General features: G+C 37.4%; 1 protein-coding gene across 1 annotated transcript in view; it reads left to right on the top strand.

Moving 5' to 3' along the window:
• The window catches only part of LOC148280671 (apolipophorins-like), a 108,577-nt gene extending 89,834 nt beyond the window's left edge, over positions 1-18,743 (top strand). Inside the window, 12 exon segments of the mRNA XM_088228026.1 lie at positions 1,600-1,765; positions 5,415-5,620; positions 5,885-6,013; positions 7,161-7,265; positions 7,986-8,200; positions 10,529-10,760; positions 11,577-11,727; positions 12,688-12,953; positions 13,325-13,448; positions 14,651-14,766; positions 15,927-16,118; positions 18,514-18,743. Of these exon segments, the coding sequence (XP_088084152.1) occupies positions 1,600-1,765; positions 5,415-5,620; positions 5,885-6,013; positions 7,161-7,265; positions 7,986-8,200; positions 10,529-10,760; positions 11,577-11,727; positions 12,688-12,953; positions 13,325-13,448; positions 14,651-14,766; positions 15,927-16,118; positions 18,514-18,537 (1,926 nt within the window). The 3' untranslated portion in view covers positions 18,538-18,743.
• Positions 18,744-19,136: the final 393 nt, after the last annotated feature.

The following is a 19,136-nucleotide window of genomic DNA, read 5'->3' as shown; positions in this document are numbered from 1 at the left end:
GTAGCACGAGCGTAGCGGCGATGATGGGTTAAAGAAACTGCACTTGAACCACATGCTGGAAGTATGTGACTTCGTCGAGCTGGACTGACTGACTGACTGACCGGCGTTGCGTCCTGTGGTCTCTTTATAGACCACGCCTCTTTTGTAGTTAATTTCTTCATGGTAGGGACGATGTGAATGTACGGCAGAACGATGCCCTCCGATTTCATATGCAATACTGTTAGAGTTGCTTTATTGGATTCTATAGAAAATGATGACTTTGCTTTCTTTGGTCATCGCACTATCTCAGGTGAAACGTTTTAGCACGTGTGTTTCATCGATAATGAACTATGCACCCTGCATATATTATGTCAACTTTTACATTACAATAAGTTTTACATTACGGTTACTTTTACAATACAAAACTTTGACTGCAAAAATAATAACATCCAGAACGATTGTTTCAGGAACAGTCGTTTGGTGGCTGGGCAATCATAAAGCTTATTATTTAGTATAATTTTATTTGGAAAACGGTCAAGACGCTTGACTCACGCACGGAAGGTTCCGGGTTTGATTCCCGGTGGGAACACAAAAATAAAATATATTATGCAAGTAAACAAGCATAATTATAACTTAAGCATAATTATACTTTTATAACTTCTTCTTCTTACTAGCCCATTTCTCTCCACTGCTGGATATAGGCCTCTTTCAAATGTTTCCATGTTCTTCTGTCCTGGGCACTCTGTTTCCATCCATGGCCCGCGAGTTCGACGACGTCGTCAGTCCATCTCCTATGTGGTCTCCCTACTTTCCTTTAACTTTCTTAGGGTCTCCAGTTTAGTCTTCTGGGGGTCCACCTATCGACTTCTTGTCTCGCCACATGACCCACCCACTGCCATTTTTGTCTTTCCACTCTTTCTGCGATATCGGTCACCTTTGTAAGGCGTCTTATCTCCTCATTCCTTATTCGGTCTCTTAAGGAGACGCCCAACGTTTGTTTTTCCATAGACCGCTGAGTGCACTTCATTTTGTGAACACTTCTAGCAGTGAGTGACATGGTTTCAAGACCAGCAGAACACAAGAGTTGTAGACTTTCAGATTATTTGGGATTCCCTTATTTCTGAAAACGTGTTTCAGCTTTCCATTCAACTTTTATAACATGGGTTAAAAAATGAAATCGTAAGGTTTTGCGCAAAATTTTAGTCAGTGATTATTGTATTGCGTAATACATAAATTGGTTTAAATCTGCGGTCGAATTCCGAAAAATCAGAACGCGTTCTGTTTTTCATCAAATGTTTGAACCAAGATGGGGTCACGTCTGGCAAAAAACAGTAAAAATGTGACGATTGTTTTCAGTTCATGTAAGAAGCATTTTTTTATTTATTGTAATTTAAAAAATATATTACATTAGTTAAAAACCTATTTTATTAATTATGTGAACCCAGAGTCAAACCTATATGGTTTTTATTCTTCTTTTTGCTCTTTATTGTTATTGTTATTCGATAATGAACCCATTCTTGTCATATAATATAAGGCTCCGGTCATAAGTTTAATGCAGTTTAAGGTAGATCGCTAAACTTCCTTCTTGCAATAAAACAATTAAATTTCCTATTCTTTTAGGTGCCATTATCATTCAGTGGATTGACACAGCTGCCGAATGCGCTGGCTCCCAAGTTCAGCATCATCAACTTCATGTCGGAGAAGAGCAACATCGATGCTGAGGATGTCCTCAAGGCGTACTGGCCGAGAAGTCTCAATCCGTTCCATATGATCCCGCCGTACAAATGTGAGTTCATATCTTCAAATTTATCTATTAGGTGCAATACCTGACACGTTTGCATTTTATTTATTATTTATTTATTTACGGACATTGTCCATGGATACAATTTATAAGGGTTTAAATATTATAATAAAATAATAGTTTAAAACATTTTGAAAAAAGAAAAGAAGCATTGACAAACATAAGGGACATCGAGACAAGATCTGGACTATTTATTTAGTGCTCGTTTAAATCGTTGTTAACTTAAACCAAAATACTTTATTAAAGTACTCCGATCAATCTAATATATCTTTTTCACATGCCAGTACTGACGAAGTAGTATCTCTCAAACAATTTGTGCATTTTAAAAGAGCGGCTTATTCTCTACCATATACACAAGTATTAAGTGCTCTGACTTGTTATATAATTACGGGCTTAATAAGGATCTGATAGACGGGTGTTGCCATTTGCTGCAATGTTTGTCATCAGGATATTTTTTTATTTATATACGGACATTGTCCATGTATACAATTTATAAGGTTTTAAATATTATAATGAAATAATAGTTTAAAACATTTTAAAAAAAGAAAAGAAGCATTGACAAACATAAGGGACATCGAGACAAGATCTGGACTATTTATTTAGTGCTCGTTTAAATCGTTGTAAACTTAAACCAAAAAAGTCCAGATCTTGTCTTGAGTTAACAATACGACAAAGACGGGTTATTGGAGAATTAAGGCCATAGTTTGTTCTATGCTGATCGATGAACAGTACTTCATTGTTTCTCAATCTACGAGTCGGAATATTGAATTTTACTTGCCCCAGTAATAATGGAACATCGATTATACCATTTAGTATGCCGAACATATATATGGAGTCAATATTAGTTCTACGTTTTTGTAGACTAGAAATATTTAACATTGACTCTATTTCAGCATAAGAATAATTATCTCTCTCTAGTCCAAGCATCCACGCTATTTTTCGAAGCAAGCGATGTTGGACTGATTCAATGTGATTTATGCGATTGACATAGAATGGAGACCAGACCACGGAGGCATATTCTAGAAGAGGGCGAACAGTTGAGCAATAAAGAGTTTTGATTGTACGGACATTAGTAAAATCAGAGGATATTCTGTTAATGAAGCCAAGTAATTTCAGTGATTTATGTTAGACATTTATGGCGTAGCCGAAATACTACAATAAAAAACTTTTTGTTGAGTGACGTTAGCGGGCGCTACTCAGAGGTAGTTTTGTGACGTTACGAAATTAAACAGTGCTTATGAATAACGAGCGTCCAAATGACTCCAAAATATCCTAGAGTAGGAAACGTATTTCCAAGTGATACCGAAGCATCCCAAATGCAATGTGATGTATTTATTGAAATAGTTGTACAAATAAAAAATTAAAACCTAGTCATACCTTAACAAATAAAAAATATTTATTCAAAAATAATTGCAAAAACAAAACATTGTTATAAAATCCAGACGCTTTCTGATGACACTATTTACCTATATGGATGTTTGTTTTTAACAAAAATTATCGCCATCCCACGAAACGATGCGATAGACCCAGCATCCCTAATCTCTTTTGGCAACTCATTAAACAGCTTAAGTCCTTTATGATACAGATTGTTTTAAGTTGTCTGGATTCTTGTTTTGGGGAGTCTGAAACCTTCACCTCACCTCGTAGGATAGCGATGAATTTCGTTAGTACGCTGAACATCACAAAACATGTATTCAGGCAATAATTCATTTTTAAATTTAAATATTAACTCTTAAAAGACTGTGGTAAATAATCCCTTTGCGCGCGGTGATGTAACATCGTGATACCACTTGTAAAAGACGGAATATTCTAAAGTTCAGACGTGAAAAAAAAACAAATAGACATACTGCTTACTAATTCCTTTTTCCATAATTTATGCAAATGAACATATAATTTAGCCCTGTTATGGCAAAATAAATTAAAAATCGTAAATAAGTCACTTATATTACGCGCGTGCGTCCCCCATCACTGTCATCAACCGACTGAAGACTGAATCTGTTTAACACAACACCCGCTACAAAACAGCGTCTCTGTCTTCCTTGTTATGTGTTCTATCTAACTCTCTCTTATACAGATGTCTTGCTGAATAAGCGGACATTTATTATTCGCGTAGCAAGGATAAATATTTTTTGTTTTAACATCCGGCAAAGTTATACAAATTTTACTTTCGAAGATCACGAAAAATACGATTTCATAATTTAAAAAATAAGAGAGATATATAAAGTCATGTATCGTATGTCGACTAGTGTGACATCACAGCCACACAAGAGTTAACGCTAAATGGTAAATAAACACGTCGGGTATTTACGAAAATGCCACCATCGATATGATCCAAGAGGGAGTACCCAGAAGAAACCGGAATAATATTATGGTGGGTGAAGTTTTAGTAGTACGGGGTTCTGCTGATAAGATCATATAGAGCTACCTTTTATTAGTCATAATCCCAAGTGTCGTTGGTCGAGAAGGTTCTGTTTGGCGGTGTGAATTACTTGTGACAGCTGTTTTGTGTGATCGTCGCCTTTGCCATAGATACAGAGCGCGCGATTGTAAAGATTTGTTTCCTGCTTAGAAAAACTGGCAGAAAAACTCTTGAAATGTTAACAACGGCCTTCAAACGTGATGCTTTGGAGAAAACGCAAGTGTTTGAGTGGTTTTCCAGTTTTGAACGAGGTGAAATGTCAATTGATGACCGAACCCGCTCTTGACGTCCTTCGACGACCCGAACCGACGAAAATGTTGTTGTAACTCACCAAATCATCCTGGGAAACCGACGACATGCCATCAAATAAGTTGTGTAGCTGTCTGAAGTAACTTGGAGTTCAATGCAGCGAATTTTAATTGAATATTTGGGGATAAGAAGGCTAGCTGTCAAATTTGCTCTTACACGGCCTTCTCTTGCGCCAATTTTTGAACAAAAATGCTATGACCGCTGTGCTCCACCCCCCGAATCCACTCAATTTAGCCCCCTGCAACTTCTTTTTATTCCTTATGAAAAAATATTTACATGAAAATATAGCGTTTTACTGGCTTTGCTGAGGTTAAGGAAAAGACGACAGAGGAGCTGTCAAGCATCACAGAATATGAATTTGAAAAGTCTTCGTCGTTCACGTCTTCTCGGCCCTCCAAGAACATTTTTTATCACCGATAAACATGGTTTTGGTCCAAGGTAGCTTCACCATTTGCTACAGTCAACATTCGGAATGCGTTCCCGCACTTAATTTTGTTTTTCACACAATATTTGATACAGATTCTTTAATCTAATTTTTGGAATAGGTGAAAATCAAAGATGATCCAAAACACGTGCAAGCAAAGCAGCTGTCAAAAATCAACTGAACGTCAAAAATGGCTGAACTTGTCGGCATAAGTTGGAGACATAAGTGTCCAGATAACGTCACAAAAAAATCGAATATACGTAACCCGCGGAAATTCAAAATTTGCGATACTTTTTAAACAGACCTCGTATATTTAAAATTATTCTAGTTTCTTTTGGGAACTCCCTTGAATGTGTTTCTATAAAAAAAATCTATAAAAAAACAAAACCCCAATGTAAACATTTGAAACGATCAGTACAATAGTTAAGTGAGAGGTTTTAAAACGATTTCATCATTAGCGATTGTTGTGTTTTTTTCCCCAGTGCGTGGTCTGGTGGCAGGAGGGCAACACGTGTTCACGTTCGACAGCCGCCACATGACCTTCCCCGGCACATGTCGCTACGTGCTCGCGCAGGACGCCGTGGACGGCAATTTCTCCATCGCCATCGGGCTCGACAAGGGAAGCCCCAAGTCCGTCGCCCTCTGGGACAAGTCCGGAAACATCGTGGAGGTCAACGACAAAACACAGGTGATTGCATGTTAGAGCTGGGCTGACTTGTTTTAAAATCAATATTACGATCTTTATTACTGTGGTACTGACCCAATATTTGTTAATTGATTTAAGGCGAATAGGCAGAAGGTTATATTGAGTAGAGGCAATGTAAAGGAGAGACCTCAATCGGAAACCTCAATCCGAATTTCGTGGAAACGTTTGTTTAATGTATTCAAACAATCATCCAATATTAAAAACTTCTATTAATTTATTTATTAATGTATACATTATTGTTGACAGTTGACTCTGAACGGACAGAAGTATGGATTCCCGGTAGAGAAGGCTGACATTATCGCGTGGAAGGATGGACTAACATTTGTTATTGAGACCAAATATGGAGCCTTCATTAAGTGCAGCTACAATCTAGAGGTAAAATTCTGAATAATTCTTTAACTAAAAGATTAAAATATAAGTTCCTTGGTTGTCTGAATCTGGGTTAAAACAGTTCTGCGTGTGAAATAAAACCAGAACCCTGAATGAGCTTTTTTTCTATACGATGGATAATTTCATGTAAAAATCCCGACGTCTAAAAATCGAGTGGAGATAAGTTTGCCTCGTGGTGTATTGGTTGGCCAATCGTCTACCACGCTTGAGGTCCTGGGTTTGGTTCCTGGAAGGCGATTACAATCGGAAGCCATATCTTCCCTATGATGGCGTAGTTAAAGATAAACTCTCCCGAGAGGTTATGGACATACACTATCGACCCTGTATCTTCTAATTTTGAGGTAATTACATAGATAGGCATCAAGGGTATCCATATAAGTGACAATCATTTTCAAAAGAACTCTTTTACGCCTAGATGCTCTCATATGTCATCTAGGCCTAAAATGTTGCCACTATAAAAATAAATTTTGTTATTTTATTCTTTCCATCTGTTTAACTATATTCCTGAGTTTATATATCGAGACGTTAAAGGTCAGAATCTAGCCACATTATCTGTGCATCAAGGCGTTCATTTTCAAAACTAACAGTTATGTCATAATTTAATTCGACTTCGAATTGACTTTTTCACTCTCATATTTTTAATAGGCTTTTAATAAAAAGAGTGTCAATCTCAGAACGATTAAAAATTAAAATAAATTGTAAAGGAAAAATTGTTCGATGGAACAAATTTTTTGTCAATTTTAATGCGTAGTTATGCGTTTTAAGGGGTACTAGACCTGTCGGTACAGACCGATGTACTTAGATCAAAACTTGATGGTGGGGGGTCGGTAGTATATCTTCGTAATCGCTCGAGAGAATTTTATCTTCAACTATGACGTCATACTGAAGCTATGTCACTTTAGTGCGTAGATACGTGCACCGTGGCGTACGCTTCCCCTTGTTTCATATCGATGTACCTGCCAAAAACTTAAGGTGAGGGGTCGGTAGTGTATCTTCGTAATCGCGGCCCTGGACTGGCACAGGAAGTGAAAGACTGATCTCTCTACTTTGGCGTAGCAGATGATCGTGATACGCTGCATCGGATGGACATATGACGATGATGTATATTTACATATTGTTTTTATTCTTCTAGATCTGCTATGTGGAAGTTTCCGGATTCTATCTTGGAAAGTTGCGTGGTCTTCTGGGAGATGGAAACAACGAGCCTTATGATGACTTCAGGCTTCCTAGTGGAAAGGTATTGAAATCAATTTGTTATTATACCAAATATGGAGTTTCTACTCCACTAAAGACACGGGGCTACTGGAAAAAGTGTGTGCTACAAAAATCCCCAAACGTCTCAAGAGGTTGCCCCTACCAAGTTAGATTAAAAGCACCAAGACATTTATTTAGTTTAGAGGTATAAATAATATAACTTTATTTTGTGAACCACTTTTTATTCACACAACTGACTAGTCTCGGCAACTACACGATGTCTTCTTTGTTGAAGCAGGATCTGGAACGCACAAAGGTGGTCTCAATTTGGAACTAACGCTGCATTTCTCAACTGTCATACAGAGAAACTAGAACAAGGTGATTGTACTCACCACAGATTTATCAAAAAATGACAATACTGCAGTTAGGGGTACAATGAAAGCTTTCAAAGTTTCTATGTTCAGCTATTTTCGCAGTTTGATTGTAAAGAAATATTATTTTTTTGCTAAATTATATTTGAATCGGGTTGTGGTTCCATGGCTAGTGTTGCGAACTCATAGATCAGAGGTCCAAGGTCCAAAATTCGAACCCCACTCTATCCTAACTTGGTTCCCATTTTCTACTAGTGAGTTATTTACAACTCGTTGAAAATGGCCACCAAAATTGAAATATTTGAGCAAGCATAAAATCTTGATAGTATGTGAAACAGTTTCGGAAAAAGGATGAGCACTTTCATTGTATTAATCGATTTCTTCCTCTACAGATCTCCGCATCTGAGTCTGAGTTCGGAAACGCCTACGCCCTTGGCCCCAATTGCGCCCCGGTCGTCACCGTAGACCACTCTGACATAGAGAGCCACGCACACCACCATGGCCCAGGAGCCCATGGGGCAAAGTCCTCGGGGATCTGCAAGAAGCTGCTCGGAGAAAAGACCTTGCTCTCGATCTGCGATGTGGCTGTGGACATTAAGAACTTCAGGTGGGTACTTAACCTCTAAGAAAGTGAGTTTTTAAGAGAAAACAGTGTTCAAGAAGAAGGAAGGAGACCGAATACAATTGATAGAATTTCAACCCCCCTCACCCCTCACTCCATCTCCCCGCAAACATAAAATACTAATTGGCATAAAATCTTGATTCATTACCTCTATATGTATTAAAATAAGAGAATTCGCGATGGCAGACAATTGTGATAACAGGTATCTAAAATTGTGTCACTGTTTCGCAAATGCCTCCCCGATACTGTGCGTAAAAGACAACTGCACGTCAGACTTAATTTTGCCTAGATAAAATCGATAAAGTCAACGTTTGGCTGTCCCGTTTTCCACATCCCAAAACTGAGCCAATTTGCTTATTTTATTTTAAGAGAAATTTTCTGTGTACTTTTCCATTTTTCAACAATATCTATCATATTTGGGGGGAATATAGTCTATTGATCGCGATGACACACACGTGAAATTATTTCACACGAAATAAAAAGCAACGACCGACGAAGCAAGTCATCATTTTGAATTAAATATAATACATTATATAATTTTTTTTTTTTTTTTTTGCACCACAACAGGCCAGGAGGCCCAATTACAGTGGTGAATTACATTACAGAACAACCAGGCTTGAGAAAAATCACATTTTTAATTTTTGTGTTCTCACCGGGAATCGAACCCGGAACCTTCCGTGCGTGAGTCAAGCGTCTTGACCACTACACCACGGAGGCCGCCATTAACAGTATTGCATATAAAATGTCCGTCTATTTAAGAGCAACGTTCTGCAGTACGTTTACGCCATGAAGATGTGAAGAACAACATAACGTGGCCTATAAAGAGACCACAGGGCGTGGTAACGCCTAGTCAGCCCAAAGCAAGTCAGCCTAAAAAGTCAACTCAATCAGGTCAGCTCAACGCAGTCACTCAGTTCCAGCATGTAGTCCAAGTGAAGTCGGTTAAACTCATCATCGCCGTTTCTCTTCGCTCCACAGCAAAGTGTCATATCTTAATAAACATTTTAAAAAGCGCGTCAAACATCTACATAGTTTTTTCTGTTCATCTTCAACTGGGGGGACCAAACCACAACAACCAGCTAATTCCTACATTTGCATACCATACGTCCGAAGACGGAAGATAAAACTGGGCGCAAAGTGAAAAACGACTAGAAATCAGCTTATAGAAATGTTTCCCAAAAAAAATATGAAAATGAGATTCAAGGGTGATGTATCCAGCATCCCCGCTTATATAAAATAATGGAAACGAGCATGAATAATAATAACATCCTTTAAGATATAAGTAGCGAGAAAATAGCTTTTGAAGCTTCTTCATTTCAAGGATGTGGTTCAACTCTAATTACTAGGACTTCTAATTACGTTGATGGTGTTTTTTAATACTAACGGCTAGAAATCGTATTTGTCATGTACGTAGGTCCTAATTCATTTTAATTTTAATTATAATAGAGTTCTGAATATGTTCTCGCTGTTTTTTCATGAAAACTAATGCTTTATTTTCAAAAAGTAAAGTAAAGAACGTGTCATTGAAAGTATTGTCCGTCGATGCGATTACTTTCTCCCACGTTTCTGGCAGCACGCGAATACCGTCTCGAAAGAATGACTCTTATTTTGAAGTAATCCACGAATCGAGCCATTTTTTGGGATCTTCATTAGAATGATAGTGCTGCTCAGACAGGCCAAGAGTCGCCGATCGGGACAAGTGGAAATCGGAAGGAGCGATGTCCGGTGAATACAGCAGAGTGGGGTAGGACTTCCCATTTGAGAATTTCCAAGTATGTTTTGACAGGACTTGCAACATGTGGCCGAGCGTTGTCATGCTGCAAAATTACTTTGTCATGTCTCTTTAATGCTCGGCTTAAACGCATCAATCGTAGTCGATTGTAGCGATCTCCCGTGGTGGTTTTGTTGGGTTCGAGGAGCTCATAATACACTTCACCCAGCTGATCATGGTACAAAGCAGGCATCATGATGATGATGTTCCGACAGAGAGTTGTCCACAATAATTTGATGTGCTTCAGTTAGATTTTTTAGAAAAAAAGAATTCGGTAAAATTTTCGGCAAATATTCTTTTGAGTATAACTATGCGTTATTTACACTTCGGCTGAATAACATATCCTGTCGTTTCGAGCCTAATGAGAGCTTCGCGATGAAGTTGGCTGTGATATTGCTCAAAGTAAAAAAGACTACGATATGCACCATCTGTCGGGTAACAGCAGAAACTTATTCAAGTCAGTATTATTATGAGTAACTACAAGTTTAGTGCTCCAAATACACATTTTTATTTTAGAAAATCAATTTGTTTTGTTTCAACAGACAAGCCTGCCAACACGCTACTGCGTTGGCCGGTGCCAAGGCAGATGAGGAAGCTTGCCTGATCGTGCGCGCGTACACGCTCGCGTGTCAAGCCAGTGGCTTCATGATCCCCCTTCCGGACGATTGTGCCACGTGCAAGGTAGACGGCGCCACGTACCAGCAGAGGCAGGACTTTAACGTGAAGACTCCGCAGAAGCAGGCTGATATAGTTGTCACCGTAGAGACCACCAAGGTAATTAATATATTTATTGACTGGTACTAAATGCAGTGTATTCTTAGAGTAATAACCTAATAGAGTCACCCATACGGAGAAAAACGTCGGTACTTAGACTGAGAATTACAAGCGCTAACCGAAACCGTCCATTACACGTTTCTTGTTAAACTAAAAATCAAACTAAAACCAAACCAAACCAGAAATTCGGAACGTTTTTGTTCTATGCAATAGAGCTTTAAGGCTTCTCTAGAGAATTATTACTCGGAGGGCCTTACTTTTAAACCCGGTATAAGGTTACGCCTTGGCATATTGATAAAATAAGGATGGGAATACCATTCTTATTCTACCACTATAATAAGGATGGTATTCCCATCTAAATTATAACGCTATGCCTAGGCGTAACTTTATACCAAGTTTATGAGTAAGGCCCGGAGAGTCTATCAGATCATCTACTATATGAAAGAAAGGTGGTCAGTCTTACGCTTTGTAAAAAAACAAACCATCACACGATTGATGCCAAGATTTCAAACCGAATTTAGAATTCGCTGTTTTCGATCCACCCTATAGTTCACAGTGATCAGCATTTAATGTCATGCTTTCATTTATTTCAAAAAACGTTTTCTGTTGTTTGTCCATGGTCTTCAATGTATTATTCTGGGTGTCCACCTGCCATCATTTTGCCTCGCCAAGTGTCCTGGCCACTGCCATTTTAATATTGATGCACGATCCCGTCACAAACTATTAATAAACATAGCTCCCGGTGAAGATAGACTTTTGTTACCAAGAAGTTTCACATTTCTAATGATTTAATTGTGTCTATTTTGATGTCTCCAGGACAACCAGAAGACCTACAAAGAGCTGTTGTTGCCGCTACTATCCGCGTTCATCGACGAAATGAAGACAAAGAAAATTGACAACATCAAAGTCCACCTCGTCGGAATCAGCCCCAAACTACGATTCCCCATTCTTTATGACACCGAGGATTGTAAGTATTTTGTACAAATATATGACATATAATTTGCATGATGTCTTAACTAGTTTTGACTGTCTTGCAGCCATCATATAACTCTAAGACAGCTTTGTAATAAAAATGATATTCTGCCTTCACATGCAAAAGTTATGACCGTTTTTTATATATACAATTAACATTTTTTTTAGATAAGCATTATTTATTTAATCAATTATATAATTTCCATCAGTTCTTTAACCTTCTCCCATCTTTCTATCAACTTATTAATACCATTAGTGTATAATTTCGTGGATTTTAATGCAAAAAATGAAGTAAAGGATGTTTTTACCTGCTCTATTGTATCAAATTTTTATCATTTAAAAATTTTTGCAGTGATCGGAATAAATCAAAATCGGAAGGAACAAGATCTGGAGAATAAGGTGGATGCTTGATAACATCCCAATTCAACTCATTTAGCTTGTGTTGGGTCATCAAAGCCACATGTGGTCGCGCGTTGTCGTTATGAAACACTACCAATTCTGGTCTATCCTTATATAATTTCTGACCACAGTGATCACTTTATTTCCTAGTGGGGAAATAAAGGCGTTTTCTAATTCTCTGTAGGTCAGCAGTCAACCATGTCGGGAACCGAACCCGAGACCTCTGGCATGGTAGGAAAGCTTGTTGACCCATTACACCACGAGACAAAACTGCATTGAGGGGATATCCTTAAGCCCACTATCCACCTGCAGCTGTTATAGAGTCCTGGGGGACTCTTTGTCAGCTGCGCATAGAGGAAAGTTATTATTAATATTCCTAAGGAATACAAACTCCATGCAGATTAAGGAGGGGGGAGCAAGATGTATGGACAGAGGCCAACACGTCGTTCCCACCCCTCAGGATCCCCTGAGGCAAAACTGCAAATAAAACTATTATTATTTGATCTTTCTTAGATATACTTTCTTTTTTTTATTGAGTCACTATTGTGTTTCGCAGCCAAACTAAAGGGCGCCAAGATCGACTTCAAAGACGAGCAGAGGTCCAAGCCCTGGGAGTCTCCCATCACGACGGAGAACGAGAAGTACGACAACTACATGGCGCGTATGGCCAAGACCCTGCAGGAGACGGTGGACCTGCTGGCCATCGACAACCTTCACCTGTCCTACTCCACCCTGGGGACCAAGATGCAGTGGAGACCAAAGTCACTCAAGACCATCATCATGGTGCACTCGGAGTCATGTCCCGTTGCGCCTATTGAAATCGTAAGGAACTTGTATTCTATTCCATTTTCTTTTGAGTTCAGCTCAGTGTCACGTAGCACAAATCGATCATCCAGTTCACTGGTGTCTTTTCTGTCAATCTCTAACTGGGGTAGGAAATCCAACCCTCTCATCCTACACAGATATTGACATTGGTGCACCTACTGTACCGCACATTCGCCTAAGAGATTGCTTAACAGCATTCAGCCAGCTTTGGGTTATATTTCACATAATATTATAATGTCTTTAAACAGCCTCAGGCTTCACTGTCAAAGGTCAATTTTTGATCATCCTTTGTGTTCCGCAGTTAAACATAAACTCTTGACAAACAATATCAATAGATAATTAATTTATTGTTTCATTGAAAATTCCAGTTCCAATTCCTCGGCAGCAAAATATCCAAAAATCGTATGGAGAACAAGGGTATTGTGGCTCACCTCATCACACCGGTGGAAGGCCTGGAGGCTCCAGGAATCAAGAACGCTGCAACCATCATAGGTCAGTATTAACTAGAAAAATATGTTTTCACTAGAGAAGAACGAACCATAATATTGTCGCAGTTCAGACAAAATTCATTAACCCAAAAACACCAGTTTGAGAAATGGCAATGCAAAAGTTTGGAGACCAAGGAAAAATGAGATTTCTGGTGGTTTTGAAGTTTTGTGCATACAACACAATTCCTTCATCTCTTTAATAATTATATTGCTAACTTTTTTTAGCAACATTTTTATAAATCTAGAAGGTTTTTAATGTGGCAAGGTACGAGTAGCCAAAAGTTGATTTAATGACTTTTGCTTGTTTATAATCTGGACAATAACCTAAAAGAGTCAGTGATGAGAAGGAAATGTTACAAATAATTATTGAATTATGGGATTTAAGATACGTTTTATATACAAAAATTTTTTTTAACATGCTTATTGTTTTATGTTTTATTACACAAATACCCAAACGCTAGCAAATTCTTATTTTTTACGTTTTAAGCATTCTATTCAACGCGCCACATTGTGAACGTGTGGAGTATGATATTTTAGTGAGGTGGACCCCCACTCGTCTTACATACAAAACTTCCATCGACTCGCAATTTATTTATTTTTTCAAAGAAGGAGTAAAAGAAATACTTGAACTCTTATTATTTACTGAAATATTACGATTTTCAGACCATTTCCCAAAAGTCGTAAATAACTTGTACTGGAAAAATAGAAATCGAGTTGTGGTAGTGGGGTTGGAACCTGGGACCTTTGGTCCGTTGTCCACAATACTACTACGGGACCACAACCCGGTTTGAACATCAAACTCTTAACCCCTTTCTGTCCCTGCAATTCCGTAGGTGCTAAAAACCTTGGAGCACAGTTTCCATGACGACAATACAATAGACAAGACGATAATGTCTTGTCCCAGTTGCAGAGATAGCCTGCACGTCTATCTCTAGATGAATGTCTTGGCCCATTGTCCTGTTCTCCAAATATCTTTTTACTAACTTAATAGGTCCGAAGCTAGGACAAGAAAGTATTGTCCTGTATTTTTTAATTACGAAGGTCTTCGATTCTAGGACAACCCTCGTAATAACGCTTGCAGTCAATGTTTAATTTTACGATATGACATTCGCAGGCGATGATAAACTACTCAGCAAGTAGTGTCACTTCGAGTTAATCTAGTAATTTGTGTGAATGAGGTTTTGATTTTCGATTTGTTTTTTCCAGGATTCAACTCAGAGGATGTCTTCATTCTCGGAGATAAGAAGAGAGGACAGTCCCACACCTCGTTGAGAGGGTCACTGGAATTCGATGATGACCAGTGCATGAACTATGCCGCGGAGGTAAATTATTATACTAGTTTATTATTAACAATATTTTGAGTTCGTCCAAATTTTTGTAGACAAGGACTGGATTCAACTCCCTGGGGAGCTGTTTATATTAACATATTACATCAACAGATGAAAGAATTGAAGGAATATATATGTTAAAATATAGGCAGAATGGTGAATGTTACACAGTGTGTAAAGTGGCCACTTAAACCAGCCATTGACAGGTCATAAGCCCTGTAGATGCCTAGACTTCTATATTACCTTTTCTCAAATGTTCTTTATCTCTGTTGTAATATGTTAATTAGTTTATTATTATTTATGCTAAAATAGTACACTGCATTCAAATACTTCATGACTCTATGTGTTATAAACAGTTGAAATATAACATTCTAGCGTGTCGAACAAAATTTAAAGCTTGGTTCACCAACAGGAACTAACATAAATATTGACATAGGATTTAACATCTAACAATAAATTGTTTTGACCAAAGATTGTGATGTTTGACTTCATTATAATATTTTTTATATCGTCTATGTAAGTTCAATGAACCATTCGTCAAAACGTTCAGGAGGGACAAAAAAACACCCACAATTCCTCTTTCTTCTTTAACTCATATATTGTCAATGTGACTCGACTGTGGAATCATCTCCCATCCACCAGCAAAGGTGTTACTACAGTATCTCGGTTTAAATCACGTCTGAAGAAACATCTCCTTTCTTTATTTAATTTTTTTTCCTGATAATTTATATTTCCCTTTCCACGATATTTGCATTGAACCTTTCCATTGTCTTTTTTCCATCGGGCTAATCATCTTTCTCATATTTTTTTTAACTTTTACAAACCTTTCTTTCTCCTGAACTATTACTTTTTTCCCCGAACTTTCATTCCTTTGCTTGAATCATTAGTTTTCCTTCATTCTTAAAAAGATTTTCATTATTCTTATAGTTTTCCCATCTCTCTTTCCCATTTTCCTTTTTAATCCCAAAGATTCTCCCCGAAAAAATGGGATTACCCTTTCTTTGTCTTAGAATCTTCTGTTTTTCACCTTGAACTTTTCCTTTTCCATTGTTATCTTGTATCTTCTTAATACTTCTTCAAACTACATATTTAAATGTCAAACTAGAGCAAACCTTGCAGGGAAAACTCAGTTAATATATTGCTTTTTGTTGCAGACGTTTGGAAATGTGTACTCTTCAACCAGTTTCTTTGCCCTGAACGCCGGGCAGCGCAAGAACTTCATCCAGCTGGCCTCTCATACCCTGGTAGACTCTCTAGCGGCCGTCAACCTCGAGTCGGAGTGTTCTTGCAAGCTTAGGGGAATCGTTTCATATGTGGACTGCAGCGTCAAATCTAGGAAAGACACAGTAAGGACTAAGCTATTTTATTTCCTACCTATTGCTGAATCTAGGAACAACACAATAATGACTGAGCTATTTTATTTCTAATCTAGTGCCGAATCAAGGAAAGACACAGTTAGGACTAAGCTATTTTTTTTTCAAAATTCAATTCATTAATTTTAAATAATACATCCATTACAAACTAAAATTTAATACGTACATAATATTCTAAAAAGACAAAAATACATTAAGAGACTCTTGTCAAAATAGTAGAATCCTCCTCCGGAAAACCCCTTCGGATACATGGAACAGATCAACATCCAGAGCGATGTTGTTCCAGCAAAGCGGTAGCCATTCCAACAGGCATAATCATCGGCAGATTGATAGGTAATTATCAGGAACATACAAACCAATGCTCATCATATACTCAGAATTATCGATCAAACCGCGCAACAATCGATAAAAATGTAGAGTCAAATATGTTATAATTAATATTTCTTACCGAGTGCCGAATCTAGGAAGAACACCGTTAGGGCTAAGCTATTTTATTTCTAACCTAGTACCGAATCTAGAAAAGACACAGCAAGGTATTTTATAACTAACCCAGTGTCATATTTAGGAAGCTGTCATTCTCAAAGCAAAATTAATTATGTTGATAAAAGCAAACACAACGCTTTAAATTATTAACGTATTAAAACAAAGATGAAGAACATTTCAGAGAAGGGAACATAGAAGTCTAAGCATCCACAGGGCTTACGACCTGTCATTGGCTGGTTTAAGTGGCCACTTTACACACAGTGTAACATTCACCATTTTGCCTTTATATGAACATCTATATTTTTTAATTCTTCCATCTGTTGACGTTTGTGAAGTTAAAGAGCTGTAACGTTTATTGTTGCGGGTGAGATTCATCTAATTACATTATTTCACCTGATGCAAATCAACGGATGGAAGAATTGAAGAAATATGGATATTCAAATGAAGGCATAATAGTGAATGTTACACAGTGTGTAAAGTGGCCACTTAAACAAGCCAATGACAGGTCACAAGCCCTGTGGATGCCTAGACTTATATATTCTCTTCTCTAAAATGTTCTTCATCTCTGTTGTAATATGTTAATATTAAAAGCTCCTAAGGGTGTTGAATCCCAGTCCCTGTCAACAAAAAACGCCACAAACTCAAAACATTGTTAGTTTTTAATTATGTTTCGTTATGAGATTTATGCCATATCTTCAGCCTAACTAGAAAAACGAATAAGTCCCCAACTTATTTTCAGTAGCTCAATCACAAATAACTATCGACGTGCTTAAAAACATGCTAAGCACTTGAGCGATCACAGTGAACAATAATGAACATGCTTAAGTTATCGCAGTCATAAGTCATCGCTCGTGTCGGTTTGTTTTTTGTTTTCCTCTTAAATAAATACAGTTCATTGGCGAAAAATCGGCGTTGACTACAAAAAAAATTATACAATTTATTACATTTGAAAAATAGTAAGTAGTATCTAATACAAAAAAGTGAAAATTAAATTACAATTACTATGGCGACTGCTTTTCTTGACATTTGGCTTGCCAACCGCCGGCTAAATACAATAAATAGCATGATAAATAATAAATAAATAAATACATTTAGCAGTTTTGGAATATTTTCCATATTTACACCGGTGAAATTCAAAAATGTGATCGCGCAGCAGGATTATAATCCTATAGGACGTATACGTCGCGAAACGTAAAAATATGTTGACATTTAATATTAGGTGTTCACGGATGTTCCATTGTGATCGGGAATACGATAAAAAACCATGGTGAGAAATTGTTATCACGTCGCTTATTAGCAGGTCGATAGTTATTTGTGATTGAGCTACAGGGAGAGTAAAAACAGTTTTTACTTCAATACCGAATGCTAACGAAGACTTTAAACGATATATTTTTAAAAAAATAATTTAACACAGTACGAAGTCTTAACAGAAAATGCCAAAACATATTTTTTTACTATTCAATGGACGAGTTAGGGTGACATATGGCACTTTTCTATTATATACAACAACAACAACAACAAACCATCACGCCGTTTCCCCGTAGGGGTAGGCAGAGAGGATAGAACGCCATAACACTCTATCTTGGCATACAGACCTCGCTTCCTCTACATTCATACATCTTCTCATGCACGCACGCCGATTATTCCTACCTTTGACATGTCCATCTTCAAGTATTTGATGGACTTGATCATGCCATGTCTTTCTCGGTCTTCCTCGTTTTCTGCATCCATCAACATTTGCATCGTAGATCCTTTTAGCCGTTCTTTCGCTGTCCATTCGCTCTACACGTCCAAACCAACGCAGCACCCCTTTCTTGATTCTATGATATTATTTATTCATTTATAATTTAGTATCTATGTATGTATTTACAATTTCTTTTTTCAGAAAAAGGGCGGAGCAAAGAAGTGAAGGTTGCAAGGAGGGGGTAGCACCAAGTAATAAGATAGAACTTTTTAAGACTTATATTTTAAAATAACATATTGTATAGATAAATGCTTTCCATTTGGTGCCATAAATATTAAAAATATATGTATTTTTAAACACATAATGTAAAAGTAATATTATTTATTGTTGTTTTTATAAACACAATCCAATAAAAAAATCTTTAAAAAATTCGTCTGTTGTTTTAGTGATCTTTTATAATATCTAAAATGTTGGTATTTGTTAACAGCAAAGAAGACCTGCAATTCTTGGTAACAAAAGTTTACGGTGTATGCAAGAAAAGCGATTTGCTAATGATTTTTTTACATTTATGTAAGTTTTTTGTTTCTAAGTACGAACAGTTTATTACACATTTTTTGAGACATAAGTCCCAACTCTATGGGACTAAAAGTCCCGTCTCGAGTTGGGACGACAATGTTTCTAAGTACGAACAATTTATTACACATTTTTTGAGACATAAGTCCCAACTCTATGGGACTAAAAGTCCCGTCTCGAGTTGGGACGACAATGTTTCTAAGTACGAACAGTTTATTACACATTTTTGAGACATAAGTCCCAACTCTATG

This window comes from Micrasema longulum, unplaced genomic scaffold, assembly GCF_059751315.1.
Source record: "Micrasema longulum isolate JH-2025_06_02 unplaced genomic scaffold, ASM5975131v1 h1tg000554l, whole genome shotgun sequence".
NCBI classification, from domain to species: Eukaryota; Metazoa; Arthropoda; class Insecta; order Trichoptera; family Brachycentridae; genus Micrasema; species Micrasema longulum.
This window is presented reverse-complemented; position numbering and strand designations above follow the sequence as displayed.